The following is a 17,446-nucleotide window of genomic DNA, read 5'->3' on the forward strand; positions in this document are numbered from 1 at the left end:
CGCCCTACACTAACAGAAGTGCAGGGAAGCCACTAGGGAAAAGGAAGGGAAGACAAACACCAGACCTAACCCTGGTGCTTCCTAAGCACCAAGCTGCAGCAGCTAAACATGGGTTCTCACCCCGGTGCTTCCTAAGCACCCAGCTACAGCAGCTAAACACAGGTCACGAGGAAAAGCGGGGAAAGCACAAGGAAACAAGCAGGAAAGCCAAATACCCAAACAACAAAAGGTGCTTCCTAAACACTTACTAACAAGGGAACTCCCAGCACCAAACTCCAGCACTGCACTAACAGCAGTGCTACACACCGTAACAAAAGGGAAAAACAGGGAAGTCAAACACACAAGTCACAAGTGCACACTGCACTAAACTAACCTGGACCTAAAGCAAGTAGCCAGAAGCAAACGTTGCGAAGGCCCTGAAGGAAAGAACCCACTTCCTTATCAAGGCCCTCCCAGATGATGTCACTCTCCCTAGAGCCAGGCAGAACACATTCAAACCCTGAGAGGCCCAACCCACATCAATGCAGCACCGAGAAGCTCTTGAAGCCAGTACACCCAGGGAGAGGTAGAGCAACTCAGACCACCCCCACAGCTGCAGTGAAGTGAGACAATTAACCCCATGCTACTGGAAGCTGCCAGCACAGAGAGACAGAGCCAGCTCAGAAAGGACAGAGAAAAGAAACAGAAGTCAGCTAAGAAGCTGACCCCCAGGAAAGAGGTAAGTTTGAGAGGGGTTCTGACCCCAATCATAACAGTTTTTTGGCTCGAATAGCTTCCTTTACCTTACCATTTAGCCACGCCGGCTGGCATTTGGTCTTTTTTCCTCTTTTTCTAATACGTGGAATATATTTGTCCTGTACTTCTAGGATGGTGTTTTTGAACAGCATCCACGCCTGATTCAAGTTTTTTACCCTTTCGACCGCTCCCTTCAGTTTTTTTTTCACCGTTCTCATTTTATCGTAGTCTCCTTTTCTAGAGTTAAACGCTAGTGTATTTGATTTCCTGAGTTCACTTACTTCGTAGCCAATATCAAAACCAATCATATTATGATCACTGTTATCAAGCGGCCCTCGCACTGTTACCCCCCTGAACCAGATCATGAGCTCCACTAATGATTAAGTCTAGTATTTTCCCTTCTCTTGTCGGCTCCTGAACCAGCTGTTCCATGAAGCAGTCCTTGATTTCATCAAGAAATTTCACCTCCCTTGTGACGAAGTTGTTTCCAGGTCCAAGAGCTCAACGCTCCTTCGCCAGTGCTAATCAAAGGACTCATCAACACAGTCATCTGTGGGCAGCTTGTCGCACAGCGGTCCCACACTTGCTGTACAGGGGACAAAATGCTGGCCATCGGTGGCTGACCCCCCATTGTCCCCTTCCTCTCAGTTAAGGTAACTGCAAATGCAAAGAGGAAACTTCAAGTAAACAGAACTTCAGAGGACAGCTGGGCCGTTGAGTGTACGAGCCTCAGGTCACCATCTTTCCACTCTCCCTAGTTTGGGACACTCTTTGTCTGGTTTCTCCTCAGAGGCCTGTCTTCAGCATAGCCACCTGAGTCATTGAAACACGGAAGCCCCTCCACCACTACAAGGTGGTATCCCTTCGGAGGGGTTGAAATTCTATTTTAATTTCCTTCAGGGTTGTAGGTACTGAGTCTGTACTATAGCTTGAGATGGAATATATTGCAGTTCCTTGAAACTGCCCACTGAGGACAATCTGCAGAACACTTCTGTCTATCGCTTAATTTCTCTTGTTAATAATCATAACTAATGGGTGGGGGGAAGCAGGGGCCAGTATATGTGTGTGTGTGGGGGGGGGATGGGACAATATATGTGTGTGTGTGGGGGGGGGGGGCAGTGATAAATTTGTGGTTACTTAGTGTGGGGCCATAACAGCTCAGGTGTCCTGCTATGTTGGTGGTTTCTTATGGGGGGTGGTGAGGGGGGATTGAGTTTTGATTGTACTTGTAGTACATGTCCTGCTTGTAATGGATGTGGTGCGTTTATGTTTGATTTGATAAGAGATTGAACATAAGATGGTAATAACACGAAATGGATCTTATGAGAATTTCTTATTGCGCTGATCTTTGTTTTCTTTTAGGAGATTGGTCTTTGAAAAGCAGCAGTGTTAAACTTTTTTTATTCAACACTACCAATAACTGTACAGAGGCAGACACCCTGCATAAAGTGCAAAGCAGTATAGAGTTCTTGTGTGCCAAAACTCTGGTGAGTTTAAATCATTCCTCAGTTTCGTCTCTGTCTCCATTGTCATTGATTTTGAGTTTCCTCTCCCACTCCCAGATATTCTATGAGTTTTTCTGGGACCTCAAGACTGAGTGAACTCTTGTTGCCTTTTGCTTTCATATGAGATGATTAGAAGGCGTTTGTACACAGTAGAGCTAAAGGAAACTTGAGGGAATAACATTAAATCTGTTGACTTGAGAGCTTTGCTGCAGCTCAACCTTTGTGTGTGAAGTAATGGGTAAGCTGATATTTTTTCTTGTGATTTGTTTACTTTCTGTTTTTTTATTTTTAGGGAACCCCTGAGTTTGTCACTTCATCTGAATGTGTACACTATTTTGCTTGGAGGACCTCGGCTGCCTGCAAGAAAGACACATATAAGGCTGCAAAGGAGGTAACTCTAGAACATGGAGCACTGTTCAGCCCATCAACATTGGGAGCTTTGCATGTTGGCATGGCTTTCCTGCAAAGGGCTTATTTTGTTTAAAAATTTTAACAGCACATGATAGTTCACTCCTTTCTTGGTTTTGGTCTACTTTATTTCGTATGGTTTGATACAGTGTAAAGCGCCTGTGGCTCTTGCTCATGAACTTAACTTTTGGACCAATTATATTTTGTTTGTGGCAAGTAACTATTTGTTGCAATATTCTACATATGGAGATTTCCTTGAACTGACTTGAAATCTCACCTGCCCTTCCAGTATTTAAATTTTTAATGTTCATTTCCTGTTGCTCACTTCTTTCAGTCTAGTTTCATTCTGTTTTTTAGATATAATTTTTTATTTCCATTTTGAGGTATAGAGTTTCTAATGCTTACTGGGTCACTCACATGCTTGCTGCCTTTTGAACTCACCTTTGCACATGCACACACTTTGGTAGTATTGTTCTCTCACACTTAAAGATTTGCTTAAATGCTTTATCACTGCGTGAACTACAGTGCATCTAGAATGGCTCATCTGTGCTCTGGGTTCTCTACAGTTTATATGTCTGCCTTTTTCTCTTCCTGTTTGCTTTTGTGCTGTGTCAGCAATCTGTCAATGAATGGAAGAAGGCATTCATTAGAAATATAAAACTCCCAGAATCATTGGAGCCTGTAAACTTTGTACTTAATTTTTGGTTGCATTTATTTCCTTATTTTGCTAGTGAAACTAAAAGCCACAATGCTTTTATAGTAACTGATTTTGTGCCACATTTGGAGTGACAGCTGATGTCATATCTTCACAGAGAGGCTAATTCCTGAGGAGCTTATCCCAAATTTACAGACTTAAATTCCTGCTAAACCTTTGTATCAAATCATTTATTTGGCGCACGCTATTTACCATATAAATTACACGAACAAACCTACCACTATAAACACACCAGGATGTCCAACCGCCACCTGAAACTGAACATGTCCAAGACTGAGCTCATCGTCTTTCCACCAAAACCCACTTCTCCTCTTCCTCCACTTTCTATCTCAGTTGATAACACCCTCATCCTCCCCGTCTCATCTGCCCGCAACCTCGGAGTCATCTTCGACTCCTCCCTCTCCTTCTTGGCACACATCCAGCAGATAGCCAAGACCTGTCGCTTCTTCCTCTTCAACATCAGCAAAATTCGTCCTTTCCTCTCTGAACACACCACCCGAACTCTCGTCCACGCTCTCATTACCTCTCGCCTTGACTACTGCAACTTACTCCTCACCGGACTCCCACTTAGCCATCTATCCCCCCTTCCATCTGTTCAGAATTCTGCTGCACGTCTTATATTCCGCCAGAACCGATATACTCATATCACCCCTCTTCTCAGGTCACTTCACTGGCTTCCAATCCGATACCGCATTCAGTTCAAGCTTCTCGTTCTTACCTACAAGTGTACTCAGTCTGCTGCCCCTCACTACCTCTCTACCCTCATCTCCCCTTATGTTCCCACCCGAAACCTCCGTTCACAGGACAAATCCCTCCTCTCAGTACCCTTTTCCACCACTGCCAACTCCAGTCTCCGCCCATTCTGCCTCGCCTCACCCTATGCCTGGAACAACCTTCCTGAGCCCTTACGTCAAGCCCCCTCCCTTCCCATCTTCAAGTCTTTGCTTAAAGCCCACCTCTTCAATTCTGCCTTCGGCACCTAACTCTTACCTTCAGGATATCCAGACTGCCCCAATTTGACTGCCCCTATCGAACTGACTATTCACTTGTCCTTTAGATTGTAAGCTCTTTGAGCAGGGACTGTCCTTTTATGTTAAATTGTACAGCGCTACGTAACCCTAGTAACGCTTTAGAAATGTTAAGTAGTAGTAGAATACACCCTTCCTGTTTCAGACAGCCTGAAAATTCTCGGGAGTTACAATCGGCCGAAATCTCACACTAGACATTCATGCGAAAAATACAACAAAGAAAATGTTTTACTCAATGTGGAAACTCAAAAGAGGAAACCTTTCTTCCCAAGGGAAATATTCCGCAACCCTAGTACAATCAATGGTACAAGGCACTTAGACTACTGCAATTCCATTTTCGCCGGATGCAAAGAACAAATCATCAAGAAACTTCAAATGGCTCAAAACACAGCAGCCAGACTCATAATTCGGAAAATTGAACTACGAAAGCGCCAAACCCCTAAGAGAAAAACTACACTGGTTCCCACTAAAAGAACATATTACGTTCAAAGTCTGTACCTTGGTTTGCAAAATTGTTCACGGTGAAGCCCTGATATATATGTCAGACCTAGTAGACTTACCAACTAGGAACATAAAAAGGTCAGCACATACATTTTTGAACCTCCATTATTCTAGTTGCAAAGGACTCAAATATAAATCACTCTGTGCATCCAATTTCTCCTACATAAGTGCGCATTTATGGAACGCATTGCCTAATGTTATAAAAACAATACACGACCTAACAGTCTTCCAAAAAACTACTGAAAACCAACCTGTTCAAAAAAAAGCATACTACAATGATTCATCCTAAATACTAGACAACGAAATATCAACAAAACTAAACAAAGCCGAACCCCAACACTGGACTACCTTACCTATTCGGACATTTGTAACGCGCTATGCACCACCACCTTTTGTCCATACCCTAAATGAACGTTCTATGTTTAACTGTCTAATTACCTTTACTTTATCATCTACGAACTTTAATGCAATACCACCTAGTAGTTTATGTTATCATCCACGAATAACAATGCTACACCACTTTGTATCTCTCAGATCAGGAAAGGGTGACCGCCATTACGGCATAATGTAAATCATTCTTTCATCCATGATCATTACTACAATATCACCTTGTAATCTACCTTATAATGTTCATGTTATACCCCTCTGTACTTTTCAGATCCGGAAGTGGCGACTGTCACTCCGACATTATGTAAGCCACATTGAGCCTGCATAAAGGTGGGAAAATGTGGGATACAAATGTAACAAATAAATAAATTACTTGCAATCGCAGTACACGCACACACAAAAAAAATACAAAGAGTAGCCCCCCCTCTCCCGACTACCTTATAATCCCTGGTGGTCTAATGGTGTAGTCAGGGCAGAAGTGATCTCCATTCACTCTTGCCCATGTCGGCTCTACTCTCAAAATAGCTACCATGAGTTCAGGGCAGCCATTTTGAGAGCAGAGCCAGCGTGGGCAAGAACAACTGGGGATCACTCCTGCCAGTGCTACACCCCTGTACTGCTAAGGATTGTAAGATAGGCTCAAGGGAAGCCCCTTCAGATGGGCAGGGGAAAGGCACCTCTTGTTTGCAAGGGAGGCAAACAGGACAAAGCACAAATTTTAAGCTTCCACTGAAAATACACAGTTTCAGCTGGAACTTAAACAATGGCCATAACGAGACAGAAAAGGATTTGGGGCCACTTTTGGCACTGAAACTGAAATTCGGTCAGCCTCTAATGCTGACCTTGAAGAACACCTGCTACAAGTGAGTAACTTTGCTGTATGTGTCAAAACAGGATGGCCCAGGGGTGCCACACTACAAAGCCTGCCAGTAGAAGAGTACATATATAAAAAAAAGGCAATTTGAAAGAAGAAACAAAAAGGTTTAGCTAAGGCCTCTTATTTTCCAGTGAAAATGAGCACCATGATTCAGAACTGTTTTTTTTAAGTTTCAGAGTAAACGTTAAAAGCATGTGGAGCCTGTACGCACCTTGTCCCTTGCCTTCTGTATAGACACAGTTTGACAATAGAAAAGGCCACATTGAGCTAAATAGACTAGCATACATCATTCATTGCTTATAGAAGCAGTAGATACCAGACCCAAGGGTTTGAATCAGGTTGTATGTTTAGAAACTGTTTATGCAGAAGGGTATCCTTGAAGCCTCTGAGCTGAGGTTTTTGTTTCTCACATAAATTAGGGTTGTTCACGATAATCTCTGTTGTGTTACCTGTTCACCTTTCTGTTGAACAGACCTTTCCTAACAGCCAACAATGGAGAAAATAGATTGCATAGAGTGCATGCAAACCATTCATCAATCGAGACCAATGTGACTTAAATTATCTGCTTTTTAAAAATAATCCTTGTGACTTTTATCACTCTATTTGTTTTAGGTACCTTGTTATATTTTTGATCAAGATGGGAAAAAGCATGATTTAAATCCATTGATCAAATGGTCTGGCAGTTACTTCGTGGATGACCCTGACGATGATGATGATGATTTGTTCATCAACATTTGTAGAAATATAGGTCAGATACATGTTTTTGTATGTGTAAGTGAAGAGTAATACACTGAAACCTGTCTAAACATGTTACTTCTCCACAAAGGGTGTGGCTTTTTACTTGTACTAATTACACAAATATTGTTACTTATGTTTGAATCATATATTTTTAAATTTTAGATGGAATTGACTGTTTATATAAAGACTGTGATATGTCTCAAGTGTGGTAATGCTTTATCTGATGGTCCACCTACTCATTTAAAATAGTTTGTTGGAGGTTTGAGTGTTCTAGTCCTTATGTAAGATGCATTATAATTCTGGATACAATTACTAGTCCCAGGGAGTAGATCGTAATGTGCTGTACATCACATATAAGGGCACCTTCTTAATGGTAAAACATCTGGTTTAGATACTGGTTTCAATTTAGAAAGAGCACAATCTACCATTCTCAGCGGCTAACATCTTTATATACACAATCAGAAACATAAAGTAACGTACATAAAATGTCACAGGCAGCATAAAATCATCCAATTATCACATCAAGTATTAACATTGAAAGCACACTGAAAAAAGTCCTCACAAAAGTTTTAAAAACTGATCCAAATTCCTAAGTGTTCTCAAAGGTGTTGGGTAACCCATTCCAAAGCTTTGGCTCTATATTCCTCTAAATGAACTAAGCAAAAAGAGGATACATCAAGCAAATTTGAAGAGACAGATCTTAATTCTAGCTGGTTGGTGTAAAGGCAAACTAGCAGAAATTACGCATTTCTGAAATAATGCAGGACGTATATTTCCATGGTTTTGGGTATGTGTGTTGGTTGCAGCCAGGCATTTGGTATCTACCCTGTATTTTGAGACAACTGAAACACAGAGCTGGATAACATATCATCATTGGTTATTTCATCTTTTGCTGGAGAAGAGTATTATATATGGAAAAATACAGTAAGGTTTGTTTCCCTGGTAATGCAGTATTGCCTAATGAGGTGGCTGCAGTGTGGTGTGGCTTTATGGAGTAGATTCCCATGGGTTACTGTAATGTGTACCTGGGTTTGCTTGTAATGGTCCTGCAGCATTTTTTTCCTGCCTGTTGACCAGAATCATATTGAGTGTTTACATCTCTCCATTAAGTACGCTTGTTGGTCAGATGGCTTAAATGTTAGCACCTAAATGTTGGCCCTATTTATGCCCCTCTCATGCTATTTCCCTGTGAATTCCCCCTAGCATTTACATGCTGAGGCGGTTGTGCACATATATTACAGCTTAAACTTGTGTGTGAAAGTGTGCACATAAATGTGTATGTGCTGATGTTATCCTATATAATAATTCTCACCTCCAACGTTCTATTCTTGCTGCCTGTGTCCGTGGCTTTCTCCGAGTTGATCTGCTAGGCTCCGTAGATCATGCTGACGTCACGTAGAACGCCAGAGCCGGAGGAGGAGGGGCAAAAGGGGCAGGGCACAGGGGCGGAGGCAGAGCTTGAAAGAGAAACAGAAGCGTTGATGGGCGGAGTAGCCGAGAGCGTTGCGACCAATGGCAGGGAAAGAAAGGTCGGGGTCCTCCTTGGACGTGAGCGGAGGGGGCAGAGCCACGGAGAGCATGCTGCTGTGCCGAGCAGGCGCGTTCCTGTGCTGGGCGCGGGGGAGGGGGGACCTCAGGAGTCGGAGTGGCGCTGCAGAGGAGGAAAGCAGGCGACGGCCGCGGTTGCCCCTCTGGGCCCCGTGGGAGGGTGTGTGGGCAGCCACCATGACTCCTCGGGAGGGAGGGAGCGAGCGAGCCTGAAACTCGGAGGGAGGGAGGGACCCTGAAACTCAGAGGGAGGGAGCCTGAAATTCAGAGGGAGGGAGGGAGGCTGAAACTCGGAGGGAGGAAGGGAACGACTTTGAAAGTCGAAGGGAGGGAACGACCCTGGAACTGGGAGGGAGGGGGGAAGGGGGGCCCCTGGCACACACTCTCATTCTCACACACACACACTCTCATTCTCACTCACACACTCTCTCTCTCTCTCTCTCTCTCTCTCTCTCTCAAACATACACACTACGAGGAAAACCTTGCTAGTGCCCGTTTCATTTTTGTCAGAAACGGGCCTTTTTTACTAGTGTATAAATAAATGCATACATAGATTTAGATTCCTTGTTGTAGAATGTGAAGGTAAATGGCCTTTCAGGGCAGTATTGGAGATGTGTAGGTGGTAGGCATGAAGTTATCTGAGATTTTTTGGTGTCTTCAGTGCATTTGCTGGACTTCAAGATGCGGAACATAATAAGCATGTAAAATGCATATGTTCGCTAAAATTAAAGATTCTGGAAAGAAACTGGGATTGTATATTCAAGTTAAATATGTAATATCAAGGCTGCTTTAACACAATGCCTTGTAAGTATGTCATCTCTAGTAATTCAGAAAAACATTCTCAGCTAATCCAATATTTTTTTTTTGCTACTAACAGATGGTAAAGTGAGTGACACATCCAGTTGTCCCCAGGGCAGTGCTGCCTGTGTTGTGAAGGAAGGAAAGGGCTTTGATCTTGGTCAACCAAAGGAAGGGTTGAAAGTGATTGACAAGGACAGGTATGTATTGGAACATAACTACATAACCTTTCCTTTTCTCTTTAAAACATTGGGCCATATTTATTCAGAGTATTGTTATTTTTCGATTGGTTTGTCCTGAGGTTAAAACATTTTTTTTTTAATATATTGTTTTTTAATTTATGGTAGACTGAGCTATTCAGATGGAACAGTGTAAAATGTAGCAAAAAGTTGTTACACATTGATGCTTTACTTCATTTATATTTAAATCTGTTTATTGTTAACTTGGAAGTCAAACAAGTATAATACATAATGGACAAAATATTCAGCATGATTGAAAATTGAATAGCATTCCAAGTACTTTTTTTTCCAAAAGAAAAAAACCCTTCTATAATTTATACCATCTGCCTAAGTCCCCAGTTAATCACACTATCTTGCGGTACAACTAGCAACCTTTGATACCGTATTATTCGTCGGACAATGGATGACTAATGGTAAGAAACTACTATAACATTAAATGATGACATGAGGAGTTGTACTCTTATACCTCCCCTGTGGACTAGTTCATTTTTTCTAATTCCTTATTATAAGTGTTTCCCTTTCCTACCAACCCCTAAAATTAAATTGCCCCCCCTTCCAAAAACAAGAAACCTTTTGCTGTATTAAGGATACTATGAGAGTCCCTTCCAACCCAGATTTCAGTAATTAGAATTAATTGAGAACTGAACTACGTGCCCCATGCACTTATGATTTGTAAACCCCCTCCTCCCCAAATGGACATGAAGAACTTTTTCTGATTAATAGCGGACTTTACTTGTCTTTGCTCCAACAACATAAGATTGTGAATCTGTTGCACCATGCCCAAGAGGAAGGCACATTCTTGCTGATCCACACACAAAGTATAATTTTTTTACTCAGTACCCCCCGCTTTCCAAAGCAAAAGAGGGTGACCCTAGTTCTATAGGAGTGTACTACCGTCCGACCGACCAGGATGAGCAGACGGACGCAGTCATGTTAAAGGAAATTAGGGACGTTAATAAAATGGGCAACACGATACTAATGGGTGATTTCAATTACCCCGATATAGACTGGGTTAATATAGCATCAGGGCACGCCAAGGAGGTAAAATTCCTTGATGAAATCAAGGACTGCTTCATGGAGCAGCTAGTACAGGAGCCGACGAGAGAAGGAAAAATTCTAGAGCTAGTCATTTGTGGAGCACATGATCTGGTACAGGAGGTAATGGTGCGGGGGCCGCTTGATAACAGTGATCATATGATCAGCTTTGAAATCTGCTTTCAAAAAAGTAGACAACGGAAGTCAAATATGTTGGTGTTTAACTTCAAAAAAGGGAGCTATGATAAAATGAGGAGAAAATGGTAAAAAAAAGAACTTAGAGGCGCAAAGGATAGGGTAAAGAAACCTACAACAGGCGTGGATGCTGTTCAAAAACACCGTCCTGGAGGCCCAGGCCAAATATATTCCGTATATCAGTAAAGGAGGGCAGAAGACCAAACGTCAACCGGCATGGTTAAAAAGAGAGGTGAAGGAGGCTATTGGAACAAAAAGAGAATCCTTCAGAAAATGGAAGAAAGAACCCACTGAAGATAATAAAAAGTGGCATAAGGAATGTCAAATCAGTTCTCCGAGGACAAGCAGGCTGCTTGTTCTCACGACTGGGTGACGTCCGCGGCAGCCCCCACCAACCGGAAGAAGCTTCGCGGGCGGTCCGCACGCAGGGCACGCCCACCGCACATGCGCGGCCGTCTTCCCGCCCGTGCGCGACCATTCCCGCCAGTTTTGTTTTTTCCGCGCTGGAGAGAGTCGTGCGTCGCCGCTCTCTCTTGGTCAGCCCCGGAAAACCGTTGCGTTTCGCGAATTTCTTATTTTTTTGTTTGTTTCTGGTTCCCGCGCGTTCCGGACCCTTTTCTTTTTCTTGTTAAAAAAAAAAAAAAAAAAGTGAACGCGCTTGTTTTTCCCTCGTTTTCTAGCGGGGGCGTCGCGTTGCGGCCTTGTGGCCGCGCGGGTCGATTTATTTTTCGAGGTGTGATTTACCGCTACCATCGACTACTTTAATTTCGCCGACGCGATTTTTCCGTCGATGTCCTCGAAGGTCCCGAGTAGATTTAAGAAGTGTGGTCGGTGCGGCCAGCCTATCTCGCAGACCGACACCCACGCTTGGTGCCTCCAGTGCCTCGGGCCGGAGCACAATATCAAGTCGTGCTCTTTGTGTCTTGGTCTCCGGAAACGGACTCAGGTTGTGAGGCAAGTTCTTCGGGACCGTCTTTTTGGAACTTGCGCCGGCCCCTCGACGTCGACCTCGACGGCATCTGTATCGACGGCCGGTTCTTCGGTACCGGTATCGATGTCCGCGAAATCGGCACCGATGGCATCGACCCCAGGAGCACAGGTCCCGTCGGCCCGCCAGTCCTCCGGTGAGGGTAGGGGTGAGAGGCAAAAAGACATAGTAAAAATTTTTTCAGGTATATAAAAAGCAGGAAACCAGCAAAAGAATCAGTTGGGCCACTGGATGACCGGGGAGTAAAAGGGGCACTCAGGGAAGATAAAGAAATAGCAGAAAGATTAAATAAGTTCTTTGCCTCGGTCTTCACTGAGGAAGATTTGGTTGGGATACCTGTGCCGGACAGGGTATTTGAGGCTGACAAGTCGGAGAAACTTAATGAAATCTCTGTAAACCTGAAGGATGTAATGGGGCAGTTCTGCAAACTAAAGAGTAGCAAATCTCCTGGGACCTGGGAGTCATCATTGATGATACGTTGAAATCTTCTGCTCAGTGTGCTGCTGCGGCTAAGAAAGCAAATAGAATGTTAGGTATTATTAGGAAAGGGATGGAAAACAAAAATGCCACTGTATCAGTCCATGGTGCGACCGCACCTAGAGTATTGTGTTCAATTCTGGTTGCTGCACCTCAAAAAAGATATAGTGGAATTAGAAAAGGTGCAGAGAAGGACGACAAAGATGATTAAGGGGGATGGGACAACTTTCCTATGAGGAAAGGCTAAAGCGGCTGGGGCTCTTCAGCTTGGAGAAAATGGTGATATGATACAGATATATAAAATAATGAGTGGAGTGGAAAAGATAGATATGGAGCTTCTGTTTATGCTTTCCAAAAATACTAGGACAAAGGGGTATGCAATGAAGCTATAGTGCAGTAAGTTTAAAACAAATAAGAGAATTTTTCTTTACTCGGCTTGTAATTTGACTCTGGAATTTGTTGCTGGAGAATGTGGTTAAGGCGGTTAGCTTAGCAGAGTTTAAGAAAGGTTTGGACGGCTTCCTGAAGGAAAAGGCCATAGAATGTTATTAAATGGATGTAGAGAAAAATCCACTATTCCTGGGACAAGCAGTACAAAATGCTTTGCTCTGTAGATCTTGTCGGGTGATTGTGACCTGGATTGTCAGAGACAGGGTGCTGGGCTAGATGGACCTTTGGTCTGTCCCAGTGTGGTGATGCTTATGACTTAAACGCCTCTGTGAGGGGGTATATAGAACACTGCCTCTCACCTTTAAGAAGGATCCCTCAAGTACTGCTAGCCACCTTAAGACCCTTAGCCCCACCCAGAGAGGAAGTGAGTTGGGAGGGGTGGAGCCGAAACCATGAACTATGAAAAGCAGGGCCCAGAGAGAAGGCGCGAAGACCTACTGCATACACCCCATCAGGTACCTGTGGAAAGGAACGACAACAGTCAGGTAGTTCACATTAAAGTTGGACACTGTAGCTTTGCATTTTGGATCTGGTTCGAGGCAGGCTGGCTGGTGAAGTACCAAGAATTGTACTGATATCTCTGGGAACGAGGCCACAGTCAAGAGAAAGTATTGCCTTACTAAGAGACTGCAGTGCAAGCAATGGTCCTGCAGGAGCAGCCCACGAGGACATTCTTTTGTTCAAAGACTGGTTTTGCATTTGATTTCTCTTGTAAACTGAACAGGACCCCCCCCCCCCCAAACACTTTTAATACACATTAATTCTGCCCACCCTAAAATGCTGTGTGGGTGTCACTTTTTATGTTTACCCTGAGCCTGCCCTTGCTTATGGTATCGCAGCCTCATATTTATCCAAGAGCAGCCCAGCTGGTGAAAAAGGAATGGACTGACCTAACAGTCTTTCCAAACACAGTACTGCTTGCCAAAAAGTCTTATTTTTGAAGAAGACCAAAATGAATGAAAAAGGAATTAGTCTCTTCTGTGCATTTTATTATTAAACTAGTAAAAAAGGCCCGTTTCTGAGCACAATGAAACGGGCGCTAGCAAGGTTTTCCTCGGAGTGTGTATATTTGAGAGAGTGTGTGTGTGAGAGTGACTGTGAGAGAGAGAGAGAGAGTGAATGTGCGAGTGTGTGTGTGTGACAGAGAGAGATTGAGACTGGGTGCGAGTGTGTTTGTAAGAATGTGAGTGTGTGTGAGAATGAGAGTGTGTGGCAGGTTCCCCCCTCCCCCCTTCCTCCTTTCTCCTGTCTATTGCCAGCCCCCTGTCCTGCTGCCCTCACCGCAATGCCACGCCCCCCCATGTTGCCGTCGCCACTCCCCCCCCCCAAACTGCCCCGAGGTATCTCCCTCCCTCCAAGTGTCAGGGTCCCTCTCCCTCCATCCCAGATTCCCGATTTTCAGGGTCTCCCTTCCACTTCCAGGATCCCCCGTCTCCTGCCCCCCCCTCCAGCCACTCAGCGATTCTTCTCTGTTCCCTGCCCCCCCTGTCCAGCGATTCTCCTTTCTCCCCTGCCCCCCCCTCTCCAGCCACCCACCGATTCTCCTCTCTCCCTGCCGCCACGCCCCCGCAGTGGTCGCTGCCACTCACCCCTCCACCCCCCCCCCCCAATGTCGCCACCGCTCCCACCCATCCAACAGACCTGGCCAAGTCTCCAGCGTCACAGGCGGCGCAAGCTCTGATTTCTGGCCACTGCTGCTTCTCCTATTCAGCAGCGGCCACTACAAAAACACCAACAGCTGATTTTAGTAAGCAAGACGGCACCGCAGGCAGCCAGCAGACATTGGATGTTGTCTCTGCAGCCGCTCCTCTCGCCTCTCACGTCGCTGCATTCCTCCAGGGTCGTCCTCCAGGGGCAGTGACGTGAGAGGCGAGATGAGCGACTGCAGAGGCAACACGCTTGCTTCCTAAAATCAGCTGTTGGTGTTTTTGTAGCGGCCGCTGCTGCTGAATAGGAGAAGCAGCAGTGGCCAGAAATCGGAGCTTGTGCTGCCTGTGATACTGGAGACTGGGGCAGGTCTGTAGGCGCCATTACTGTTTCAGTCTTCTTGATACCGGGCGGCAACGTTGGGCACGTACTGATACTGGTGGGCACGTCGTACGATATTCTTCGATTCCATTGTTGTGTTTAGTGGTGCTTTGTTCTGGTTGGTCACAGCTACTTGTGACGTACCAGGAAGTACTAACGTCAGTCCATGGGATGTATAGCACGAATGCCTCAAGGTTAGTGCCACGCAGTCAGCTTCAGAACGTTGGAGGTGCTTTTTATTATATAGGACAAGCAAAAAAAAAGCCTGTTTCTCCAAAAATGGGCCCTAGGAAGGCGATTTCTCGTCTCTCCTCTGCCCTCCCCTCCATGTCCAGCTATTCTTCCTTACACTCCGATCCATGTCCAGCGATTCTCCCCTCCCCTTGCATCTCCTTCCCTCCATGTCCAATGACTCACCCCACCCCCTGCCCCCCTTTTAAGCACCCGAGCTACAGTTCAACCCCAGCCCTCTTCTCCCACATTTCTCCTTTCCTTCCATTTTACCTGAAGTTGCAGTGGCATCAATGAAAGCGGCAGGCTTGGCTCACCTCCAGCCTTCCCTTTCCTTCTCTCTGTGTCCCGCCTTCCTCTGACGTAATTTCCTCTTTCCACAAGGGTGGGACACTGAGAAGGAAGGGAAGGCTGGAGGTGAGCCGATTATGTATACATCGTTTGCATACGGTTATGAACCCAGCCAGCCATCCAGGGATCAGATTGACGAATTATTATATAGGATAATCTGTTTATTAAATTTAATATAAGCCATGTTATATAACAGAGAGTAAACAGTGTGTATTGTATTAAGTGTAATCATTGTACCCACATTACTTACAATTCCTTTCTAAAAGAAAATGAACTTTCACAATAGCAGAAGATAACCACTTTAGGTGCAAAGCCTGGGCTCTTATGATCTTCGACCTTCAGTTCAATTAACTCCCACCTTAGATCCTTCTTATGTTCAATTCAAGCAGATCTGGGCTTTTTTCTTGAGTTAATTAGGCCTTATGAAGAACTCTAAATTGGCTCTCGTAATTCTGCACTCACTGACATTTCTGGGATTCTTTTGACTCTAATTGACCCAACTCCGGAGCTTCCAGTGGAATTTGTCTGTGCTCCACAATTCCTGCAATGCATTATAGTCTTTGATCATAGACAACTTTTGCAATTCATGATGAATGAAGCCACAGAGAGACCATCCTCTGGAAACTTTAAAAAAAATTCTTTCAAATGATCACCCATATGGAACCCCAAATTCCTGGGACCCAAGGACCTGACATAATGCTGTAACTGTTGGTAAGTGAAAAAAATTCCTGGAGCTTATAAAATGTTGGTTCCAAAAGTCTGTCCAAGAACTTATGGTCCCATTGTCATGCTGTATGTGTTTGAACAGTGTTATCCCATTCTGTGCCCATCGGATAAAACTATTATCCATACCTGGTGAAAATTGGATATTATTCCATATGGGAAGCTGATCTAATGCTGCTGAGCTGCCTCTCTCCATCCATGAGTATTTCCAGCTCACGGTGTGTATTGTGCAGGGGACGGAGCAAAACTCTTCTCCAGAGATAAGTCAGTAAGGAGCCAAAAGGAGCATACAACAGTTAAATTCCATGGCTAAATTCTTCTTCATATTCTTGTGGAGTAAAAGTTTGCCTAATTAAAAACCAGTCCCCAAGATGATGAATCGAACAAGCTTGATTGTATTTACGTATGTCTGGGAATCTCATGCCTCCCCTCTGCCAGGTCTCATACAAAACTTTTAATGGCATCTGCCATTTCCAATAAAATTTAGAAATCAATTTATTGAATTGTGAGAGATCCTTCTTCAGGAGTCTGAGTTGTAATTGCAGAGTGTATAACCACTTTGGGAACAGGATCATACTAAATAGATTTAATCTACTGTGGAGAGAAATAGGGAGAGTAGTCTACTTGTTTAAACATCCTTTGGTGTGTTCCATAAGTAAAGAAAGGTTTACTCTACATAAAGCAGGTATAGTGTTAATTGTACTGCCAGGTAACGAAAAGATGAATTTGTCCATTGTAGAGGAAATGGGATCCTTCAATCTCATAGTAACATAACATAGTAGATGACGGCAGATAAAGATCTGTACAGTCCATCCAGTCTGCCCAACAAGATAATGTATGTGATACTTTATATGCATACCTGACCTTGATTTGTCCTTGCCATTTTTAGATCACAGACTACAAACTGCACAAAATACGTCAGCAAGACTTATCCATGGCAAAAATTGATTCAAAAGTGCAAGACCTCTGCTCCAAAACCTACTCTGGCTACCCATTAATTTGTGCATATCATTCAAGATCTGTACCTTGGCCTATAAAATAATCTTTGGCCTCACCCCAGCCTACGTCTGACCTAATTACCCTACCACTACGCAACACAACCAAAAGCGCGAGATTCTACCTAACCCTTCACTTCCCCAAATCTCAAGGCCTGAAATACAAAACCACATACACAAGTTTCTCTTATGTCTGCACCAAAATCTGGAACTCCTTACTGAAAAACCTACTATCCATAAACTACCTAAAATTCAGAAAACAACTGAAAGCAAATCTCTTCAAAACTCTCCTCCTAGATGACAGCACTTAGCCTAACAGCAAACATACTACCACTCCTTACCTATGCACTGAACTGATCTTACATGGACTACTCAGACTGATCTTTCTGATCATACCACCTGTAATATGTAACCTGTGTTCTATTAATTGTACTGTAAGCCACATTGAAACTGCCAACAGGTGGGAAAATGTGGAGTATAAATGCAATAAATAT

At 44.1% G+C, this 17,446-nt stretch overlaps 1 protein-coding gene across 1 annotated transcript in view; it reads left to right on the forward strand.

The window, feature by feature from the left end:
• Window positions 1-17,446, forward strand: part of IGF2R (insulin like growth factor 2 receptor) — a 354,906-nt gene that overhangs the window by 68,878 nt on the left and 268,582 nt on the right. Inside the window, 4 exon segments of the mRNA XM_030198395.1 lie at window positions 2,098-2,222; window positions 2,533-2,631; window positions 6,769-6,904; window positions 9,320-9,440. Coding sequence (XP_030054255.1) covers window positions 2,098-2,222; window positions 2,533-2,631; window positions 6,769-6,904; window positions 9,320-9,440 — 481 coding nt within the window.

The sequence above is a fragment of the Microcaecilia unicolor genome, chromosome 3 (genome assembly GCF_901765095.1).
Source record: "Microcaecilia unicolor chromosome 3, aMicUni1.1, whole genome shotgun sequence".
NCBI classification, from domain to species: Eukaryota; Metazoa; Chordata; class Amphibia; order Gymnophiona; family Siphonopidae; genus Microcaecilia; species Microcaecilia unicolor.